This window comes from Suillus paluster (genome assembly GCF_016628075.1).
Source record: "Suillus paluster strain FC165 chromosome Unknown EDB91scaffold_52, whole genome shotgun sequence".
Classification (NCBI taxonomy): Eukaryota; Fungi; Basidiomycota; class Agaricomycetes; order Boletales; family Suillaceae; genus Suillus; species Suillus paluster.
In genome coordinates, this window is record NW_024537612.1 from 241,927 (window position 1) to 257,463 (window position 15,537).

Below are 15,537 nucleotides of genomic sequence, written 5' to 3' on the forward strand. Positions count from 1 at the left end.
TAGCACGTCGTAGCAAATCAAACTAAACCATTTGAAGTTAAAACTATAATTTTGACTGAACAAGTCCCGGAGCCAGTATGGAGGCTTTAGTCCTTTCAGCTGCTACTGGCTGCTACAAGCTGCTACGAGTCACTTCGCTCGGCAGTGGGTTTCCTGATGCTACCGCGGTGGTAATGGATGCTTTGTTTTGATCCAAATATATCTAAGCGAATGTAGCCCGATCACGTCAATGGAAGTCGTAATTTGATCCTAAAGTTACAAACAGTACAGGTACCTACATTTATCTACATGAGGAGCTCCACACAAAACAGAAGTGACACTCATGACATGTCAGTGGGGATAGGCAATGTAACTTCGTACCAACTTGTAGAGCAAGAGAGAAACGATTATCAGGTAAAGATGGAGATGCCTGTGCTTGGATTCAGCAAAAAAAAAATCAACACAATTGAACATCTACTCGGGACGAACGACGAGTTCCTCAGGAAGATGGTACTGCACAGGACTTCTTGTGCTCTTTCCAGTCCTTGCGCTGACAGCCCTCTGAGCAATACCGCACAACCTTGCACCTGCCACAGAGCAGCAACGACCCAGTAGCACTTTCTGCCTTTCCACAAGCAGCGCAACCACTACGCATCGCTGGTGCTGGCGCAGGCGTCGGTGGAGTCCCCATCTCAGCAGCAGCACCTTCAAGATTACCGACCTTGTCCAAGTACGAGGGCGCGAACAGCGGACTAATCGCTGCCCTCGTCAAACAAGGCGCAAGCGATCGAAGCATCGGGAATTTCTTCACAAACGCCTCTGTTCCCACCCCGGCACCACAAGAACAAATAGGACTCTTGTCTGGCTCCAAAGTGAGAGGGATGACGCCTTGGACGCGATACTCGCAGGTGGGTTTGTGCTCCCAGGTACGGCAGCGCTCCGTCGCGGCTACGAGGAGGTGCGCCCATGCTTTCCTCTCCTCAACACCCATCGCAACCGACAGTATATTGCCAGGCGTCAGATGCATACAAGCCTCGAAGTTCTCAGCTGTGGGAGAAGACGGCATCACCCAAGTATCAGCGACAATGGTGTGCGAGCCGACGTCCAAGCGGAGGTCCGTGATGTAGAACAGAACAAATATCTTGCGTTCTTCTGTCGCCTGTATGGCATACCCTAGAGGGGGCTTGCCCTTCGAGAGCCAGCTTGCGTGCCCGAAGATACCATGAAGTGTATACTTGATATCCAATAGCGTGGACCCTGTTGACAATTTCCGGGGGATGCTTCTTTCACGCTCAGATATCATGAGGAAGACGTGAGGGTTAACCCATTGAAGAGCCTTCTCGTTGGCGATGCTGAAAGGCACACATTGATCGAGGTTGACGCGGTGCATGTTCCAGAGAACAAGATCGCCTCCCTGAGGAATAACAGGAAACATGTTCATCATGTTGGTTCCTCCAAGGGCAAGTTTCAGGGGCAGGATAACCTGCGCCGAGTGAATATTTGGAGATACACAGAGAGAAGACATACTTCGATGTATAGCGATTTTCGTGCAATACGGAACTTTACTTTCTTGGCATCAATAGGAAGTGGGCAAGGGAATTCCAAAGAGTGGTTTCCAAGAACGATGGCGATTGAATTCATAGAAGCTTGATTCACAGTGGGAGTAGCGCCGCTGATCAGAGAAGCTTTCATCTCCGGTTCGACGATATCCACACGAGTAGTGAACGTCAGAGGTTTCTGGCATCCTTTATCTAACGTGACGAATGTGGATGGGCCAGATGGTTTCATGGAACGACTGTCGATCTGCATATGCTTATCCTCGGGACTCTCTGGGCCGGCATCAGGGCACTGTTGAAGAACGTGCACGAATTTCTCGTCTCCTAGGTCCGCGCAGAATAAGGAAAGATCAAGCCCCAGTTTCGTGGCGAGTGAGGAAGCCGCTGGGGTGGGGAAAACAGATAACATGACCCGCGAACGAGGCTGGTTCATCAGCACATAGGACGGCAGCCGGAACCACACCACGAGAGGGGAAGTTCCGTACCGTCCAGCGGCGTCCTCATTAATGGCCGCAGTTTTGCCATCGCCCTTGCCGCTGATCTTAACGGTACCGAACACTGTGTTGATGGAAGAGAATGCATTTGAAGTCATTCCGCCTTTCACGTGGCACTGCAACACAGGTGTTCCAGTCCTGTCAAGATCGGGTAAGAGCGGCTGAAGGCGATTCCGGGGGACGACGAGGACGATACAGACAGTTTGTGAGAGGGTCTTCCAATCGCGAAAGACAACAGGCCTCCCAACGCGATACGTCTCCTGTGCCTCTTCAAGGGACATCCAATCCGCAGTGAAAACACCGGCAAGGTGCAACTGGCAGCCGAGTTCTTGGTAATAGTTCATCCCGGTCAGAAGGGTCCTGTCATTCTGAATCTTACCGAGAAGTATGTTCATGGTTGAATCCCAATCTGCGATCACTCTCCTCTTAATGACACGCAAAATCTCCGCGAAGGAACGACGATGGTAATGTACGATCGAGTGTTGAGCTGACGCGGACGTCTGCTTCGACATGGCCAACCTTTTTGCCGCGTTTTCATGAGAAAACAGGCCGAGGTAAATGTTGAAGAGGACGCCCGCGAGCTGCTCTGGAGCGATGTCGATGGGGCAGTCAGGATCAGTCACGAGTCTCTCAGCCCCGCCGATCACCTTCCAGGTGAGGCGCTCGTGATTCTGGGAAGCATGCTGTTGTGACACCCGCATGATTATCTCATGCATGTTCGACCGGTTCGTGAACTGCGATACGAAGGACGAGGGAATGAGGCCGAGGAGCAGACCAATAGTCGCGATATCTCCACAGAGTTGTTGTGACAATGTGTCTTCTGTGCTGCTTCCAGCGAGACCTTCCGTGTACAACGTAGCGGATGGAGTTCGCTTGAGAATGGAAGAAGTAGTAGCGAGGACGTTCAACAATCCGACGTGATCGAGAAGGTTGGAGGTATCAATGACATTGAATGCGGTCGGTGCGGGCGACTGCGCACAAGTTCCATAAGCGTCAGGATCAAGTGTGATGCACCCGTGCTTCCAAGGTGCAACAGGGAATGGTGTGGATGTCGATTTCCTGGTGCGGCAGTAGCCAATGGCTTGGGACAAGCTGAGAGCGTCACCCACAAAGCAACGTATGATGAGCGGGCTCGAAGATGGATGGTGACCATGCAATACTTTGGAAACCGAAGTACACCACCTGGAAAACTGCGCCTTGCAAACAGCTAGTACGTTTTTGAGAGTAAAGTCCTCTGGAGAGCTTCCGACCGCTGGCGCAAGGGCCTCTGCCAAGTGGAAGCAAGCGAGAGGATCCGTTCCATAGTGGACGGCAAATTTGTCACCAGCCATGGAGTATGCCAAGGTTGGATTTGGATGTGACACCTCCGAGGGTCTCTCACGGGTGGCAGAGCATACACCTGTCTCCCAGTAAATGTTGTAGTGATCTACCGCTATGTTGGTCGCATACATCGACAATGGTCCAGCTGCCCGACTTCCTGTAGACACGTCCTTAAACCGAGCCCTGCTAGCCTTGATATCGGCAGCATATGCAGATTGAAATGCTTTTGCCTGGCTAGGAGAGAAAGTGGTCGTCTTGATGTAGAGCTGCCAAAGGCGTCGCAACTCAGCGAGAGTATCTGCAGTGCAGATACGGAGGAAGTGACCATATGGACCACTGTTCCAGCTATCGAGAGTACTAGATAGCTCGATTAACTTCTTACACTGGGATGTGAGCAGGTCGAGGGAAGCTTTATCGAGGAAAAAATGGAAAAAGATGTTCCAAATATGTGGCAATCTCTGCACAGCGCCTTTATCGGCAAGGAGGGTGAACAAGATAACGTTACGAGCTGTTTGATACATTATCTCAGGAAGACGCATTAAGTGCTGGGTTCAGGCTCACCAATAACTGCACTCTCGATGTCGCAGCAAGTGAAGTCCAGTTTTCGTGACCCTGAACACAGAACATTAGCACCATCAAAGATTCTTCGAACATGGTTTTACCTTGCAAGCCAGCGCTGTTTGTATATACGGTGTAAAGAATATGCCTTGGGTCGCCGCACCCAAGAAGCAGCATATCTGCGTATTCGGTTGGACACAGATCCTGGGTGAGGCAAACTGCAGATGTATTGCCAATAGGATAGAAGAACACTTTTCCTCTCCATAAGACAGGGTGAGCCATGATCTTGGGGTTGATTTCGAGCTGGCGCCAACGAAGATTGACCAGCCAGGATTCAAAAAGGACAGCGACAACTTGAACTTGTTCAAGTTGACTGAGCGCTTTATAGAAGGTCGGACCGTGATCCTCATGGTGCTCGGATTCTACTAATCTAGCTCGCGAAGCACAAAAGGACGGTCCTACATAGGCTTGATTACTTGTTTCATGACAAATGGTAGTGCTGCGGCATGAGTGAACATCGCAATTCCCAAATCATTATTACGTACTACCGATACCGTGACTATGTCACTTGATGTGCTTTTGTGTAATACCGTGTATACGATGAACAGATCTGCAGGTTACCTGCACGTAATTTTCCAGTCAGTATGAGAGCAGCAGTGAGCTCGGGTCACTAGTATAAGTTATACCTGATGCATACTTAGTCTTCCGTAGTCAGTCAGACCTTGATACTTAGGCCTGTAAACTTCGACTTCGGAATCAGGCCCGGGTAGTCAAACCAGCTCTATTCTTGGCTATCTTCGTGTGCGTGTGGGTGATCAAGAACACAAAGCTACCACCGAGAGCTCACACTGCACATGCCTAGGAGGATAGCTGTGTCCGTCTTCGAACGTTTGCGAAAGCGAAGGTGAATATCGAAAGGGAAACGATATAGCAGTCTTGAGGAAAACGACAGCGAGTAACGCAGAAACCAATCAGGAGACTCCCCTGCAAAAGCGAATTCGCTGTGTTTTAAACATGTTGATCTCAAAAGGTAAAATCATTTTGTCCACTGCCAAACAGTTCAAATTGTTCAGCTTACAAAATGCTAGTACTACTGGTAATCGATCAAGCAAGCAGTATATATCCTTTAGATGGAACTATGGATTGACTAGACCTCATTCGTCATACTACATGGGCTGTGGCGGATACCGAGTTGCAACGCCCGCCAAACCCTCAGCGCCACAAAGTCTCTACCGTAGGCTTGCCTAACTGCAGCTCACCAGCTAAGCTACTAACAGTAGACTGTGCATCACGTCACCGTTCAGTTGTAGTGCGGATGTCTCAGGTTCGTCATTACGATTCTGACCAGCAACTTAACATCGTTAGCTTCTCGCATTCCAACTCTCATCATTCTAGCATAACAACAACACCTTCGTGCACATACTTTATTCAACTTCTCTTCATCAATGGCTTTTGAAATACAGCAACTCCTCACATCTGGCAGGATCCAGAAGTGCGGCTTCACTCCCTTGTATTCCCCCTATGAATCCAGCGTCTCCGACGCTGAAGTCATGTCTCCTTTCTCTGTCATCGCCCAAGACATTTCACCAGACACCTCCCACTTTTCAGTAGACTCCAACAATTCGTCTACTCAGAAATCTAAGCGCAGGCGCAATCGGCGTGGTCACTTTTCTAGGCGCAGACGCTCTTCCAAACGGAAGGCGGCCGTGAACTCCCAAGATGTCAGTGCTTTTGCTGACTCTTTGAATCTGGAAGGTCTTGCCAGCCTTTCCTCCAACTGGCTCAATCTGTCCTTTCCGGACCGCACTCCTGGCTACGCGGACTATTTTGTGAATTACTGGCGGCACGCAGTAGCAGTGCAGAAGGACCTTTTCATGGATAATTTCACTCGCATCATGGCAGTGGTCCATGAGGATTTATGGGCTGGCTCAGCCGTCCGCTCGACTCAGCCCACGGTGCAAGGCAATGAGGCGCCTTCCAGATGCATCCAATACGAAGACGATCTATTTGCAGTTACTTGTCCATGGGACAATGATGACTGGAATCGCCTAGACGACTGGAGGCGGGGAGATGACGAAGTTCATATCCCGACCGACGATCAGCGTAATTATGGAGCCATTGGCCAACCATTGGTATATCCGCAGCGCAACATGGGCACCAATTTCGAGATCGTGGCACCAAAGCCTTTCCGCGCATGGTACGAGCCAAGAAGCTGGCTGGCCCATCCACCTGTCGCTCCTGAACCAGTAACCAGTCCCAAAGCGGGTTCTCTCAAAGTGTCTGTGGAGCCCGAATCACCAGGCGTGGTGCATGACATCCCTCTGTACCATCTTCCGGATTTCCACATCGACGTCATTTTTGCAGGCCCACGGGCTCTTCAAATAGAGAGGAACGCTAGTCATTCCTCTACGACCACGGGATATGCGGAGTCGGTCACCCTCTGCGACTCGGAGGATATGACTAAATACACGTCATCCTCCCAACACAGCGCATCTCCTTCGTCCTACTTATCCGCGGTTGCTGCCTCTATCATGCCACCCCCTGGCGGGTATGCATCTCCTTCGTCCTACTTATCCGCGGTTGCTGCCTCTATTATGCCACCCCCTGGCGGGTATGCGTCTCCTCCGCGCGACAATTATCCTGATCATACCATTTGTAAAACTGAGAAGGCCGTTCGTCTTGAAAGACAATATTCGAGACAGCAGAAGATGTCCCGGTTTTCATGTGTATGCCCCTTTTCTTATCATGCGTCAGCGGTCAAGATTCTGATTTTGGTGCTGTGCAGATGTCTTATGATCAAAAAGTTGCTGAGATTGAGAGATCGATCAGATGGATGAGAGCTCATTCGCGACGGGTATGACATAGACTTAGATGCATGATACTACTTTGTACACCAACGTTTCCATACTTTAAAATGCACGGATTGTGTTTATCAAGGTCACTCATTTTCAACTCAATTCACACCGTTGCATCGCTTCTCCTTTCCCAATATTGATCGGCCTACTGAGAGTAACGGCTTGATCATATCCACATCAACTTCGTCGACCGTCTGTAAGTCTATCGCTTTGATGTTGCAAGATGTAGTGGCTGCAAGCGCTGCTATAATGACATTAACTTTCAGTTTTTGTTGTTTCCCCACTGTGGTGATTAATTTTAATTTCTGGAGTACGAAAAGATATGATCCACGGAATACTCCGATAAGGTTGTCCTCGCAACGAAGAATGGAGAGAGACATCGTTTGAAAGCAAGAATGCGTGGCCGAATATTGACTCTTAGCGCGAGCATCCCACTCAATCGAGTTCACGGCGATGGTCTCCAGTTGAGGGGAAATCACTGAGGTGGAGCGTATGACACCGGCGGAAGCGGATGTGAGGTGGAGATGAGTGGGCAGCCCATATCGTATATTTTTATCGGTAGGAGTAGACGTGAATTGACTGCCAGGAAGGCGATCATCGACGATGTGTAGGCGACTGAGATTTGGTACATAGAATCTCCGGATATCTGACCAGTCACACTGTAAGGTTCTCAACTGAGGTGTGCGGAAGATATCCAGCAAACAAGATCTCGAAGATTCGACGATCTGCTCGTGAGAAATATGGCATGTATCTTCGACCGCATTTAATGTAGCGAGGAGGTGGGTGTGTATGGTGTTTGATTCGAATGGTGAGGGGTCGATTTCCAGACAGAGAAGGCAAAACCTGGAGCACAGATGGAAGGAATGGCTTGAATTATTTAATGATCCACCCGGGAAGCTCGACTGTGATGTACGACTATATGCCTGTCATCGAGTGTGCAACGACTCGCCAAAGGTGGCACACCCAGGTGAAGAGTAGCGGAGGGCTGGAATAATTAGCCGACATTAATAGTTTTTTCTCCAAATGGAAATAAAAAATAAAAAATAAGGACTGTCTGGCATGTCGTTGCCAATGACCAAAAGCGTGTTCTGTGGAAGTTCGACTGGCAGCCGACAGATAGGGAGTTCTGGGTGGTTCAGGTCGATAGGAGTGAATGAGTTAAGAACGATATATCGATGCCGTGCACGTTAAGTATCCAATTAGCACGTGACTAGCAGTTTGTTTGGCAAAAGCTTGGGATCCAAACACTGAACTCAAAATATATTCAAGGACCAAGTGCAGCTGGTAACGACCTAGGTCTCAGGCAAGGCCCCCAGCCATCATGGCAGCCACATCTCCCTTCACAGGATATCGCCAAGTGGAATCCTTCGGTCCCGATGAAGAGTATCTATCAGAAGACGAGGTCTCCTACGTCACGCTTGACCTCGGTACTGTTGAGCCAACCCTACTTCCCAGCAGCTCAACCTATAGGCTTGTAGTAAGCACAAGACCTTATCTATCGTGGCATCACTACAAGGCAATCAAAGGGCTTGGATACGCCTACGCCATTTCTGCAGCTTTCTGGTTCGTTCTTCCGGGGTCGGCATGATACGCTCCTTGGATCGGAGCTTTTATTCACGGAGGGTAAAAGTGAGTGAATAACCCATGCCTCCAGGTAAATTGACTCATCTCTTGATAAAAGCTGATTCTGAAAGAAATACGCGAGCTTTAACGCATGTCGGCGTCACCGAGCGACGTATCCGATTCAAGGAGGTGCAGCTACAGGAGAAGTCTCCCGAACGATTGCATGAAGCTCCTGCTGGTAATGCTCCTAGCCATGACGCGCCAGCGGAAGATTCGGGTCGCGCACTTGGACGCATGACTGGGAGTGTTGCCGAGGCTCCACCTAGAAAACGCAAGAAACGACGCAACAAGGGGAAGGAGAAGGAGATGTCTCCTCAAGATGAGGGGAAGGACGACGCTCTGGATACCAGTTAACGTTATTATCAAGGTGGTTTGTGCTTTCTATATGATCGTCCTGCTAGCGTCGGGAGTGTAACCGCAAATCCCTCGAGAACAGCACCAAAGACCACCAACTTCTTATGCAGCCTGAAAAAATTGGTTCATGTAAATGTAAATTACAACGTACTTCAAATAATCGATTAGGCACAGTAACTAGGTATCACAAGGAGAACAAGGAGACAAAACATATACTCCCAATGCCAAAGTCAAATCAAAATAATATGTTATACAGTACCACAGTATCATCACAACAGATTTGCGGCCCTCAAATTGGCCCGCAAATCTGCGTCTGTAAGTTCCTGTTGTGTCGGAACTGCGAATGTAGAGCCGAGAGACGTGTGCTCATTTTCTTCAGGGGGCAAAATATCAAACGCCTGCTCAAGGTTTCGCCTCGTCGCGATGTCACGAGCGATATCCTCGGGTGATTGGGGTTCATGTGCATTTGAGGCGCGGATGGCTGACTCCCAGTTCTTCACACGCCAAAAACCGACGAAAGAGGAAAGTAGCAAGAACCAACCTGTGTGACGGGTAAGCAAGCAGTCAGGATGAAGGTAGGTAATGCGTACCGAGAGTCATTAAGAGGAATGATAGCCACTCCCGTGAAGACACCTTGAGAACAATGTTGTTGTCCTGAGGCATGGGAGCGGAAGATGAAGGCGGCATAAGGTCATCAGCAGGACCGTTGCCGTCAGGCGCAGGAAGCATGTTATCCGTTACGGAACGAGAGTAGAAGCCATATTGGATCAATGTCAGTCCAAGGCCAGCTCTCGAGCCGAACTTTGCAGCGTGCGTAGTATGCAGGAGGTACGTGAGGAGGAAGCCGATAAACTGGAAGAAAAATGATACGAAGAGGTTCGAAACGAATGCGAGGATGGAGCCTGAGGGAAGATCGCCGACGATCATCCCAGAATCGGTGTCCATTCCTGCAGGAGCATGCACAATTGTATCCCAATACGGGGGAACAGCATCTGCCTGGGCTGCCGCATAAGACTTCAAAAAATAGTGAGGTGAAGTATATCAGAAACAGGGTATAGGCATACAGGTGGAGCAGTGCTCTGCGTCTCCTCAGGCACCATGTAGATACTGCCATCCTCAGCTTGGATCGGCGCTGAGGAGGCAGATATCGCAACAACATTTGAGAAGACTCCATCATTCTGCGTCCCTCCGCCCCTCACCCCAGCGGGCGTTTCAGTAGTTGGTATGCGCACGTAGTGGGTGGGTAAGATGGCTCCAACTGCCCTACGCAGGAATGATGGACGAGGCAATGTCGTCCCCAACGGGGAGGTCGGTAATTCGCCGTTTGAATTCCCTATGTCATTGGGCAAAGTAGTAGCTAGAGGGCGCGGAGGAGAACCGGGGGGAGGGCGGTCATAATCGTAGTTCCGCTCAAAGTCGTACGCTCCAGGAATTGTTGTACTACCTGACGTGCTTTTGGGGGGATCTGCGGCGGAGGAAAGGGAATTAGCACGATTCAGTGGTGCACGTTCGTTGTATTCATCATCATCGCCGTCGGACTCAAAGGCGTCGTTGAGTTCACGATCAGTATCTCGGCATGACTGCTGCGTTGGTAGGGGTGTGTAGTGTGCAGGCATGGCACACAATAAGCCTAGGCGCGAGCGCTGCGGCACAACTCAGGTCCTGATAACTTTGAATCCACGCCATTCTCACGACACCGCCTGCGGCGGCTAGAGATTGATTCTCAACGTTAATCGTACCATGTGCTACTTGCAGTCCTATCTCTGATAACACGAACGGCGTGTACCAGTACTGGCACTCCTTCTAACTTGTAAGTAGCAGATCAAGAAGCTTCCCAGCACTGACATAAATTAGAGTGGTGATTTCATTGCGACAGACTCCAAACTCAGTCTGGGACAATATTATACCGGTGTGACGGTGCGTGCTGGAAGAAGTAACGTTGATTCGTCGCCGTCTACGGCTAGTATCAAAATCTCTTCGGCAGGAAGTCCGCTGTGCTGGAGAAGGCCTCCCGGCTCGACTTTGCCGGCGATAATCAGTTGCCAGAGTGTTAAGACTCAATAAAAGCATTGTCAACAACTCTAATAACGTCACACCAACCATGTCTTCCACTTTCACTTATCAGTTTGACACACCAACCTACAAGGGCACGTCAACGGTCCCCACTGGCCTATTTATCAATGGAAAGTTTGTTGATCCCGTCGAGAAAGGCACGATCGAGTATGTGCTTACCTTCATCGTAATCACCATGTACCTAATGCCCGACTGACTTAGGGTCATAAATCCGGGTGGGTCAACTAACTACTGGTCCTTGATCAGTTCTGATAGCACATGCAGTCAACGGAAAAGTCATAACCTCGGTCGCAGCTGGCACTGCTGCAGATATCGAGATCGCTGCTCAAGCTGCAAAGAAGGCCTACAAAGAGCGCTGGGGCTTGAAGGTACCTGGTGCGCAAAGGGGCAGGATGCTCAACAAACTTGCAGACCTCCTCGAAGCCAACGCCGACGAATTCGCTGCCTTGGAGGCTTTGGACGTAGGTAGGGTGATACTTCAGTCATACCTGTTGCTTGTAATGAGATCCCTGTGCAGGCAAAGCCTTCAACATGGCCCGGAGGTCTGACGTTCCTGGAACTGTCGCTGTCTTGAGGTATTACGCGGGATGGGCGGATAAGATTCAAGGGAAAACCATCGAGGTCAGAAAGACCTCACATGTCTGCTCGGGGATAAATCTGATATCTACCCACCTGATAGACGAACGAAAATAAGATGGCTTATACGCGTCACGAGCCCATTGGAGTCGTGGTCTGTGCTCCTACTCCATCGCGATGTGAAGGCTTGCGAACTTAGCATCTTACAGGGCGCGATCATTCCCTGGAATTTCCCTCGTATGTTCGTTTCATCCGTGTCCAGTGAGTGAATAACGACGTGATGCAGTCTCGATGCTGTCGTGGAAGATCGGCCCAGCTCTAGCAGCGGGAAACACCGTCATCCTGAAACCATCTGAGCTGACACCATTGACGGCGCTTCGTCTCTGTCCCTTACTTGTTGAAGCGGGCTTCCCTGATGGCGTCATCAATATCGTAAACGGATACGGTAGTACCGCAGGTCAGGCCCTCAGTGAAAACAATATCGTCGACAAAGTAGCCTTCACAGGCAGCACTCTTACTGGACGCAAGATCATGGAAACCGCGGCCAAGTCCAACCTGAAGAAGGTCTCTCTTGAGCTTGGCGGTAAGAGCCCCAGTGTTATATTCGACGATGTAGACCTAGAGCAGACGGTGAAGTGGGTCGCGCACGGAATATTGTATGTCGCATGCATGATTGTCGAGCCTTACTCACCCTCCTCCAGCATGAATCACGGGCAGGCGTGCACCGCAGGTTCTCGCATATTCGTTCAAGCTGGGATATACGACGAATTTTTGAAGAGGTTCACTGCACATGCCTTGTCCTTAAAAGTCGGCGACCCATTTGCACGAGACACTTACCAAGGTCCACAAGTTTCGCAGACACAATTTGAGGCGAGCATCCATCTTATGTAGCAAGTTACCTCTGCTCACTTTCTTTCAGCGGATCATGGGATACATCAAATCTGGTAAAGAGGACGGCGCAACCGTCCATGTCGGTGGAGAACGCCACGGAGACCAGGGTTACTTTATTCAACCGACTATTTTCACGGAATGCAAACCGACCATGAAGATCGTGCAGGAAGAGATATTCGGTCCTGTAGCCGCGATCATCAAGTTCACCACGGAAGAGGGTAAGTACATCCTTCAAGGATGTATCCAAGTTCTGAAAAAATGGCGTAGAGGCCGTTGAACAGGCAAACGATACTCTTTTTGGCCTTGCCTGCTCTGTCTTTACCAGAGACATAGACAGAGCGATTCGAGTCGCGCATAGCATCGAAGCTGGTACCGCATGGGTGAGCATGAGTATGCTAGCGTCAAGACAGCTAATGACGTGGTGGGCATAGATCAATTGTCATAACGTTCCCGAAGTGAACGTGCCGTTCGGTGGTTTCAAACAGTCAGGCATTGGGCGTGAGCTTGGCGAATATGCTTTGGAACAGTGAGTTGATATGTGATAGTGTGGTAGCCTCCGCTGACCTTCTGTTTCAGCTATACCAATGTGAAGGCTGTTCACATTAACATCGGACACCGTCTCTGAAAAGTAGACATTCGCCATACTTTGCACCCCCTATTCTCCCGTGATATACGTTAAAAAGCTTGCGATGACACAGTGTATCTCTCCTGCTATTTTGAATGTAACATACCATTGCGCCTCTTTAAAATCTGCGGATTTAATTTTAGCAACTCGTTGTAAATTTGTCAGGGTCTCCTTCAAGGTCCGTCCCGCTCATTGGCGTGCTGCACATAACTGAAGTCATTGAAGAATCATGTGTGTGTGCAGGGCGATGGGGTACTATCATTGAATGTGGTTGTCGTACTAGTCCTGACTACATAAGTACTGTAGTTCCCCTCCACACGCACCTTTACGGTTTTCTTTCTTTATTCCTCAGGGGCGTTTGTTCCACTTTAGGAAAGCACCACCGAATTTGACGTACTAACTTATAACGCGGCGGCAACTTGACGGTCGGACCAAAGCTCTGAACGAATGCCCTACTACTAGTCAAGCTACTAGTTGACCTTGTCTGGAGTCTAGGCCTGGTATCTACCATTATTTGTAATTGCAATGCTCAGGGTGGGCTTCGCAAGGTTGCACATCCCGCTTCGGAGTTGGCACCATGGCACAGTGAGACACTTATCTCAGTCCACACCAGGGAGGCCATCATTTTTGACAGTATGTCGTATTATCTCTATGCTCCCATTTGGAGTTCATTTCATGGTCGTGATGATCAGATCTCTAGCATACTTGAATCTCGCTGGACGCACAGTTCGCTGACCAGAAGTCGCCCTATCTCCTCCGCGGCAGCTAGGGAAGTCGTTTCTTCGGAGCAGTTGGGCGTCACGGAACCGAGAGTTCACAGTGATATCCCCATCGCTAACGCTGATGAACACAAAGTTTCCGTTCTTTGGAGCCCACAGCGTTGGTCTAGATTGTATGGACGTTCCACCTTGTAATCATTCTTGAGACTGAACATGTAAACTGTCAGCCACCACATCTGGTTACGCGACCACTGCAGATGCCCAGACTGTTTCCACCCAATAACAAAGCAGCGACTAGTCAACACATTCGAGGTATTTCAGCATGATGGTGTTGGTGTCTTTACTTTACTGAGAAGAGATGTTTTTGCAGATTCCAGCAGATATCAAACCTATACATGTACAAGGGTCAACAGATGGCCTCGAAGTTGTCTGTATGTTGGCCCAGCTGAGTTCTTAACCCGTTTTTATCGTTTGCTAGGGCCTGGAACTAGCACCGAATCTCACTCTTCGGTTTACCCATGGACATGGCTGCAAGCCAACACATATGATCCACCTCTTCGAACGGCGCCCAACCGGTGTGAATATTTTCTTCCGTAATCTGCACCTGATGCTTATAATGCGACTAGGAAAGTTCTTTGGGGATCAAAGATCGAGAAGTCCCCACCCTCTGTGACTTATGCCGAGGCCATGAGCGACAATGGATTGTATAAGTGGCTGACGAACGTTGTACGTTCGCAAATCGAGAGATCTAGGTGCTTATCTTATACTTGTACAGGAGAAGTTTGGCTTTTGCTTCGTGTCAGGGGTTGCTGCAACGCCTGAGGCCACAGAGGAACTCTGCCAACGTATCGGCTTCATCAGAGAAACTCAGTGTACGTCCTCCATACAAACACCTTCTCTCCCTAATCTGAGTACCCGTAGATGGGAAGTTTTGGGAATTCACTGCTGACCTTTCAAAGGGGGACACCGCGTACACTACAATGGCACTGGGTGCACATACTGATAACACCTATTTTGTACGGGGCATCCTCGTAGTTCTCGTCCCGTCACTCATCGATTGTGAACACAGACTGACCCTTGTGGTGTTCAGCTTTTCCATCTCCTATCCCACACTGAAGGCTCCGGAGGAGCAACACTTCTCGTAGATGGTTCCTATGTCGCCGCCCTCATGAAGGAGCTGCATCCGAAATTTCATGAGCTTCTTTCCCGTGTACCTATTCCAGCCCATGCAGCAGGAGAGCCGTCAGCACTGTACACTCCAAGTCCCCCTGCAATGTACCCCCCGTTGAGATATCACCCAGGCACCGGAGAACTTGTGCAAGTGAGGTGGAACAACGATGATAGAAGCGTCATGAACCACTTGGCACCAGACGAAGTGGAGGAATGGTAGGCTGCATGTGGTGGTAATCAATGCTTTGCTGAATCCAGATACCCAGGTATCAAGCGATTAGGATTTGGAACGGACTTTTGACGAAACCTGATTCAGAGTACTGGGTTCAGCTTAGTCCCGGTACTGTATTGAGTAAGTCTTATCCGTACGTGCCTACTGTATGGCTTAACCACGTCCATAGCGGTTGATAACCATCGCGTACTTCATGGCCGTTCTGCTTTTGACGGGAAGCGCCGTGTGTGTGGAGCTTACATCGGCATAGACGAATACCGTTCAAAGCTCGCTGTCCTTAAGGAGACATTCGAAGGCGCTGTTAATGATGACCAGAACAAGGCAGGGAGACCCGAGGACGGCAGGAGCATTTGGAACTCCAATTTATGATTCAGGGACTACTTATTGGGCCTCCGGTCCTTCATGCAGGTTCGATGTTGATTAGTTATGACGGTACAAGTAAGGTATGCAAGGCGTTAAATCAATTTCAGAATGCCACATAGATCAAAGAATATATTACTTTTAGTTACTCT

At 49.6% G+C, this 15,537-nt stretch overlaps 6 protein-coding genes across 6 annotated transcripts; 4 read left to right on the forward strand and 2 right to left on the reverse strand.

Annotated features, from left to right (window-relative positions):
- Positions 1-175: 175 nt before the first annotated feature.
- On the reverse strand, positions 176-4,517 carry EDB91DRAFT_1338085 (uncharacterized protein). Its single transcript, XM_041325606.1, has 5 exons — positions 4,453-4,517; positions 4,012-4,406; positions 3,911-3,961; positions 1,507-3,857; positions 176-1,462 (listed from the first exon to the last, which is right to left on the reverse strand). Exons 2-5 carry the CDS (start codon positions 4,187-4,189, stop codon positions 479-481), a joined length of 3,564 nt encoding a protein of 1,187 aa, XP_041174442.1. The 5' UTR covers positions 4,190-4,406; positions 4,453-4,517; the 3' UTR covers positions 176-478.
- A 443-nt stretch (positions 4,518-4,960) lies between these two features.
- Positions 4,961-6,827, forward strand: EDB91DRAFT_1148701 (uncharacterized protein). The gene is made up of 2 exons (XM_041319347.1): positions 4,961-6,633; positions 6,693-6,827. Exons 1-2 carry the CDS (start codon positions 5,353-5,355, stop codon positions 6,765-6,767), a joined length of 1,356 nt encoding a protein of 451 aa, XP_041174443.1. The 5' UTR covers positions 4,961-5,352; the 3' UTR covers positions 6,768-6,827.
- Positions 6,828-8,023: 1,196 nt separating this feature from the next.
- Positions 8,024-8,874, forward strand: EDB91DRAFT_636682 (uncharacterized protein). The gene is made up of 3 exons (XM_041327961.1): positions 8,024-8,239; positions 8,289-8,391; positions 8,444-8,874. Exons 1-3 carry the CDS (start codon positions 8,084-8,086, stop codon positions 8,737-8,739), a joined length of 555 nt encoding a protein of 184 aa, XP_041174444.1. The 5' UTR covers positions 8,024-8,083; the 3' UTR covers positions 8,740-8,874.
- Positions 8,874-10,450, reverse strand: EDB91DRAFT_636801 (uncharacterized protein). Its single transcript, XM_041327962.1, has 3 exons — positions 9,804-10,450; positions 9,330-9,753; positions 8,874-9,280 (listed from the first exon to the last, which is right to left on the reverse strand). The coding sequence occupies exons 1-3, from the start codon at positions 10,353-10,355 to the stop codon at positions 9,009-9,011; spliced, it is 1,248 nt and encodes a 415-aa protein (XP_041174445.1). The 5' UTR covers positions 10,356-10,450; the 3' UTR covers positions 8,874-9,008.
- On the forward strand, positions 10,405-13,303 carry EDB91DRAFT_1148714 (putative 1-pyrroline-5-carboxylate dehydrogenase). The gene is made up of 15 exons (XM_041319348.1): positions 10,405-10,549; positions 10,594-10,672; positions 10,724-10,959; positions 11,014-11,027; positions 11,077-11,277; positions 11,330-11,433; positions 11,492-11,542; positions 11,598-11,625; positions 11,675-12,044; positions 12,090-12,258; positions 12,308-12,497; positions 12,547-12,659; positions 12,711-12,805; positions 12,856-13,082; positions 13,130-13,303. Exons 3-14 carry the CDS (start codon positions 10,841-10,843, stop codon positions 12,902-12,904), a joined length of 1,503 nt encoding a protein of 500 aa, XP_041174446.1. The 5' UTR covers positions 10,405-10,549; positions 10,594-10,672; positions 10,724-10,840; the 3' UTR covers positions 12,905-13,082; positions 13,130-13,303.
- EDB91DRAFT_1148724 (Trimethyllysine dioxygenase) lies at positions 13,287-15,515 on the forward strand. The gene is made up of 11 exons (XM_041319349.1): positions 13,287-13,537; positions 13,597-13,796; positions 13,851-13,935; positions 13,994-14,054; positions 14,102-14,198; positions 14,250-14,349; positions 14,399-14,495; positions 14,545-14,639; positions 14,693-15,009; positions 15,060-15,145; positions 15,195-15,515. The coding sequence occupies exons 1-11, from the start codon at positions 13,430-13,432 to the stop codon at positions 15,392-15,394; spliced, it is 1,446 nt and encodes a 481-aa protein (XP_041174447.1). The 5' UTR covers positions 13,287-13,429; the 3' UTR covers positions 15,395-15,515.
- Positions 15,516-15,537: the final 22 nt, after the last annotated feature.

What these genes read in the sequence shown, in the direction of transcription:
- EDB91DRAFT_1338085 (XM_041325606.1), bottom strand. Translation starts at nt 4,189, where the DNA reads ATGGCTCACCCTGTCTTATGGAGAGGAAAAGTGTTCTTCTATCCTATT. An exon ending in AAACAGCGCTGGCTTGCAAG is followed by an intron (nt 3,962 to 4,011) that starts GTAAAACCATGT and finishes TTCTGTGTTCAG; the next exon opens with GGTCACGAAAACTGGACTTC. An exon ending in CATCGAGAGTGCAGTTATTG is followed by an intron (nt 3,858 to 3,910) that starts GTGAGCCTGAAC and finishes TGTATCAAACAG; the next exon opens with CTCGTAACGTTATCTTGTTC.
- EDB91DRAFT_1148701 (XM_041319347.1), top strand. Translation starts at nt 5,353, where the DNA reads ATGGCTTTTGAAATACAGCAACTCCTCACATCTGGCAGGATCCAGAAG. An exon ending in AGATGTCCCGGTTTTCATGT is followed by an intron (nt 6,634 to 6,692) that starts GTATGCCCCTTT and finishes GGTGCTGTGCAG; the next exon opens with ATGTCTTATGATCAAAAAGT.
- EDB91DRAFT_636682 (XM_041327961.1), top strand. Translation starts at nt 8,084, where the DNA reads ATGGCAGCCACATCTCCCTTCACAGGATATCGCCAAGTGGAATCCTTC. An exon ending in GCTCAACCTATAGGCTTGTA is followed by an intron (nt 8,240 to 8,288) that starts GTAAGCACAAGA and finishes AGGCAATCAAAG; the next exon opens with GGCTTGGATACGCCTACGCC. An exon ending in TTTATTCACGGAGGGTAAAA is followed by an intron (nt 8,392 to 8,443) that starts GTGAGTGAATAA and finishes TCTTGATAAAAG; the next exon opens with CTGATTCTGAAAGAAATACG.
- EDB91DRAFT_636801 (XM_041327962.1), bottom strand. Translation starts at nt 10,355, where the DNA reads ATGCCTGCACACTACACACCCCTACCAACGCAGCAGTCATGCCGAGAT. An exon ending in CGCAGAGCACTGCTCCACCT is followed by an intron (nt 9,754 to 9,803) that starts GTATGCCTATAC and finishes TATTTTTTGAAG; the next exon opens with TCTTATGCGGCAGCCCAGGC. An exon ending in ATTCCTCTTAATGACTCTCG is followed by an intron (nt 9,281 to 9,329) that starts GTACGCATTACC and finishes CCCGTCACACAG; the next exon opens with GTTGGTTCTTGCTACTTTCC.
- EDB91DRAFT_1148714 (XM_041319348.1), top strand. Translation starts at nt 10,841, where the DNA reads ATGTCTTCCACTTTCACTTATCAGTTTGACACACCAACCTACAAGGGC. An exon ending in CATTCCCTGGAATTTCCCTC is followed by an intron (nt 11,626 to 11,674) that starts GTATGTTCGTTT and finishes GACGTGATGCAG; the next exon opens with TCTCGATGCTGTCGTGGAAG. An exon ending in GGCGAATATGCTTTGGAACA is followed by an intron (nt 12,806 to 12,855) that starts GTGAGTTGATAT and finishes CTTCTGTTTCAG; the next exon opens with CTATACCAATGTGAAGGCTG.
- EDB91DRAFT_1148724 (XM_041319349.1), top strand. Translation starts at nt 13,430, where the DNA reads ATGCTCAGGGTGGGCTTCGCAAGGTTGCACATCCCGCTTCGGAGTTGG. An exon ending in CCACAGCGTTGGTCTAGATT is followed by an intron (nt 13,797 to 13,850) that starts GTATGGACGTTC and finishes GTAAACTGTCAG; the next exon opens with CCACCACATCTGGTTACGCG. An exon ending in CTTCATCAGAGAAACTCAGT is followed by an intron (nt 14,496 to 14,544) that starts GTACGTCCTCCA and finishes GAGTACCCGTAG; the next exon opens with ATGGGAAGTTTTGGGAATTC.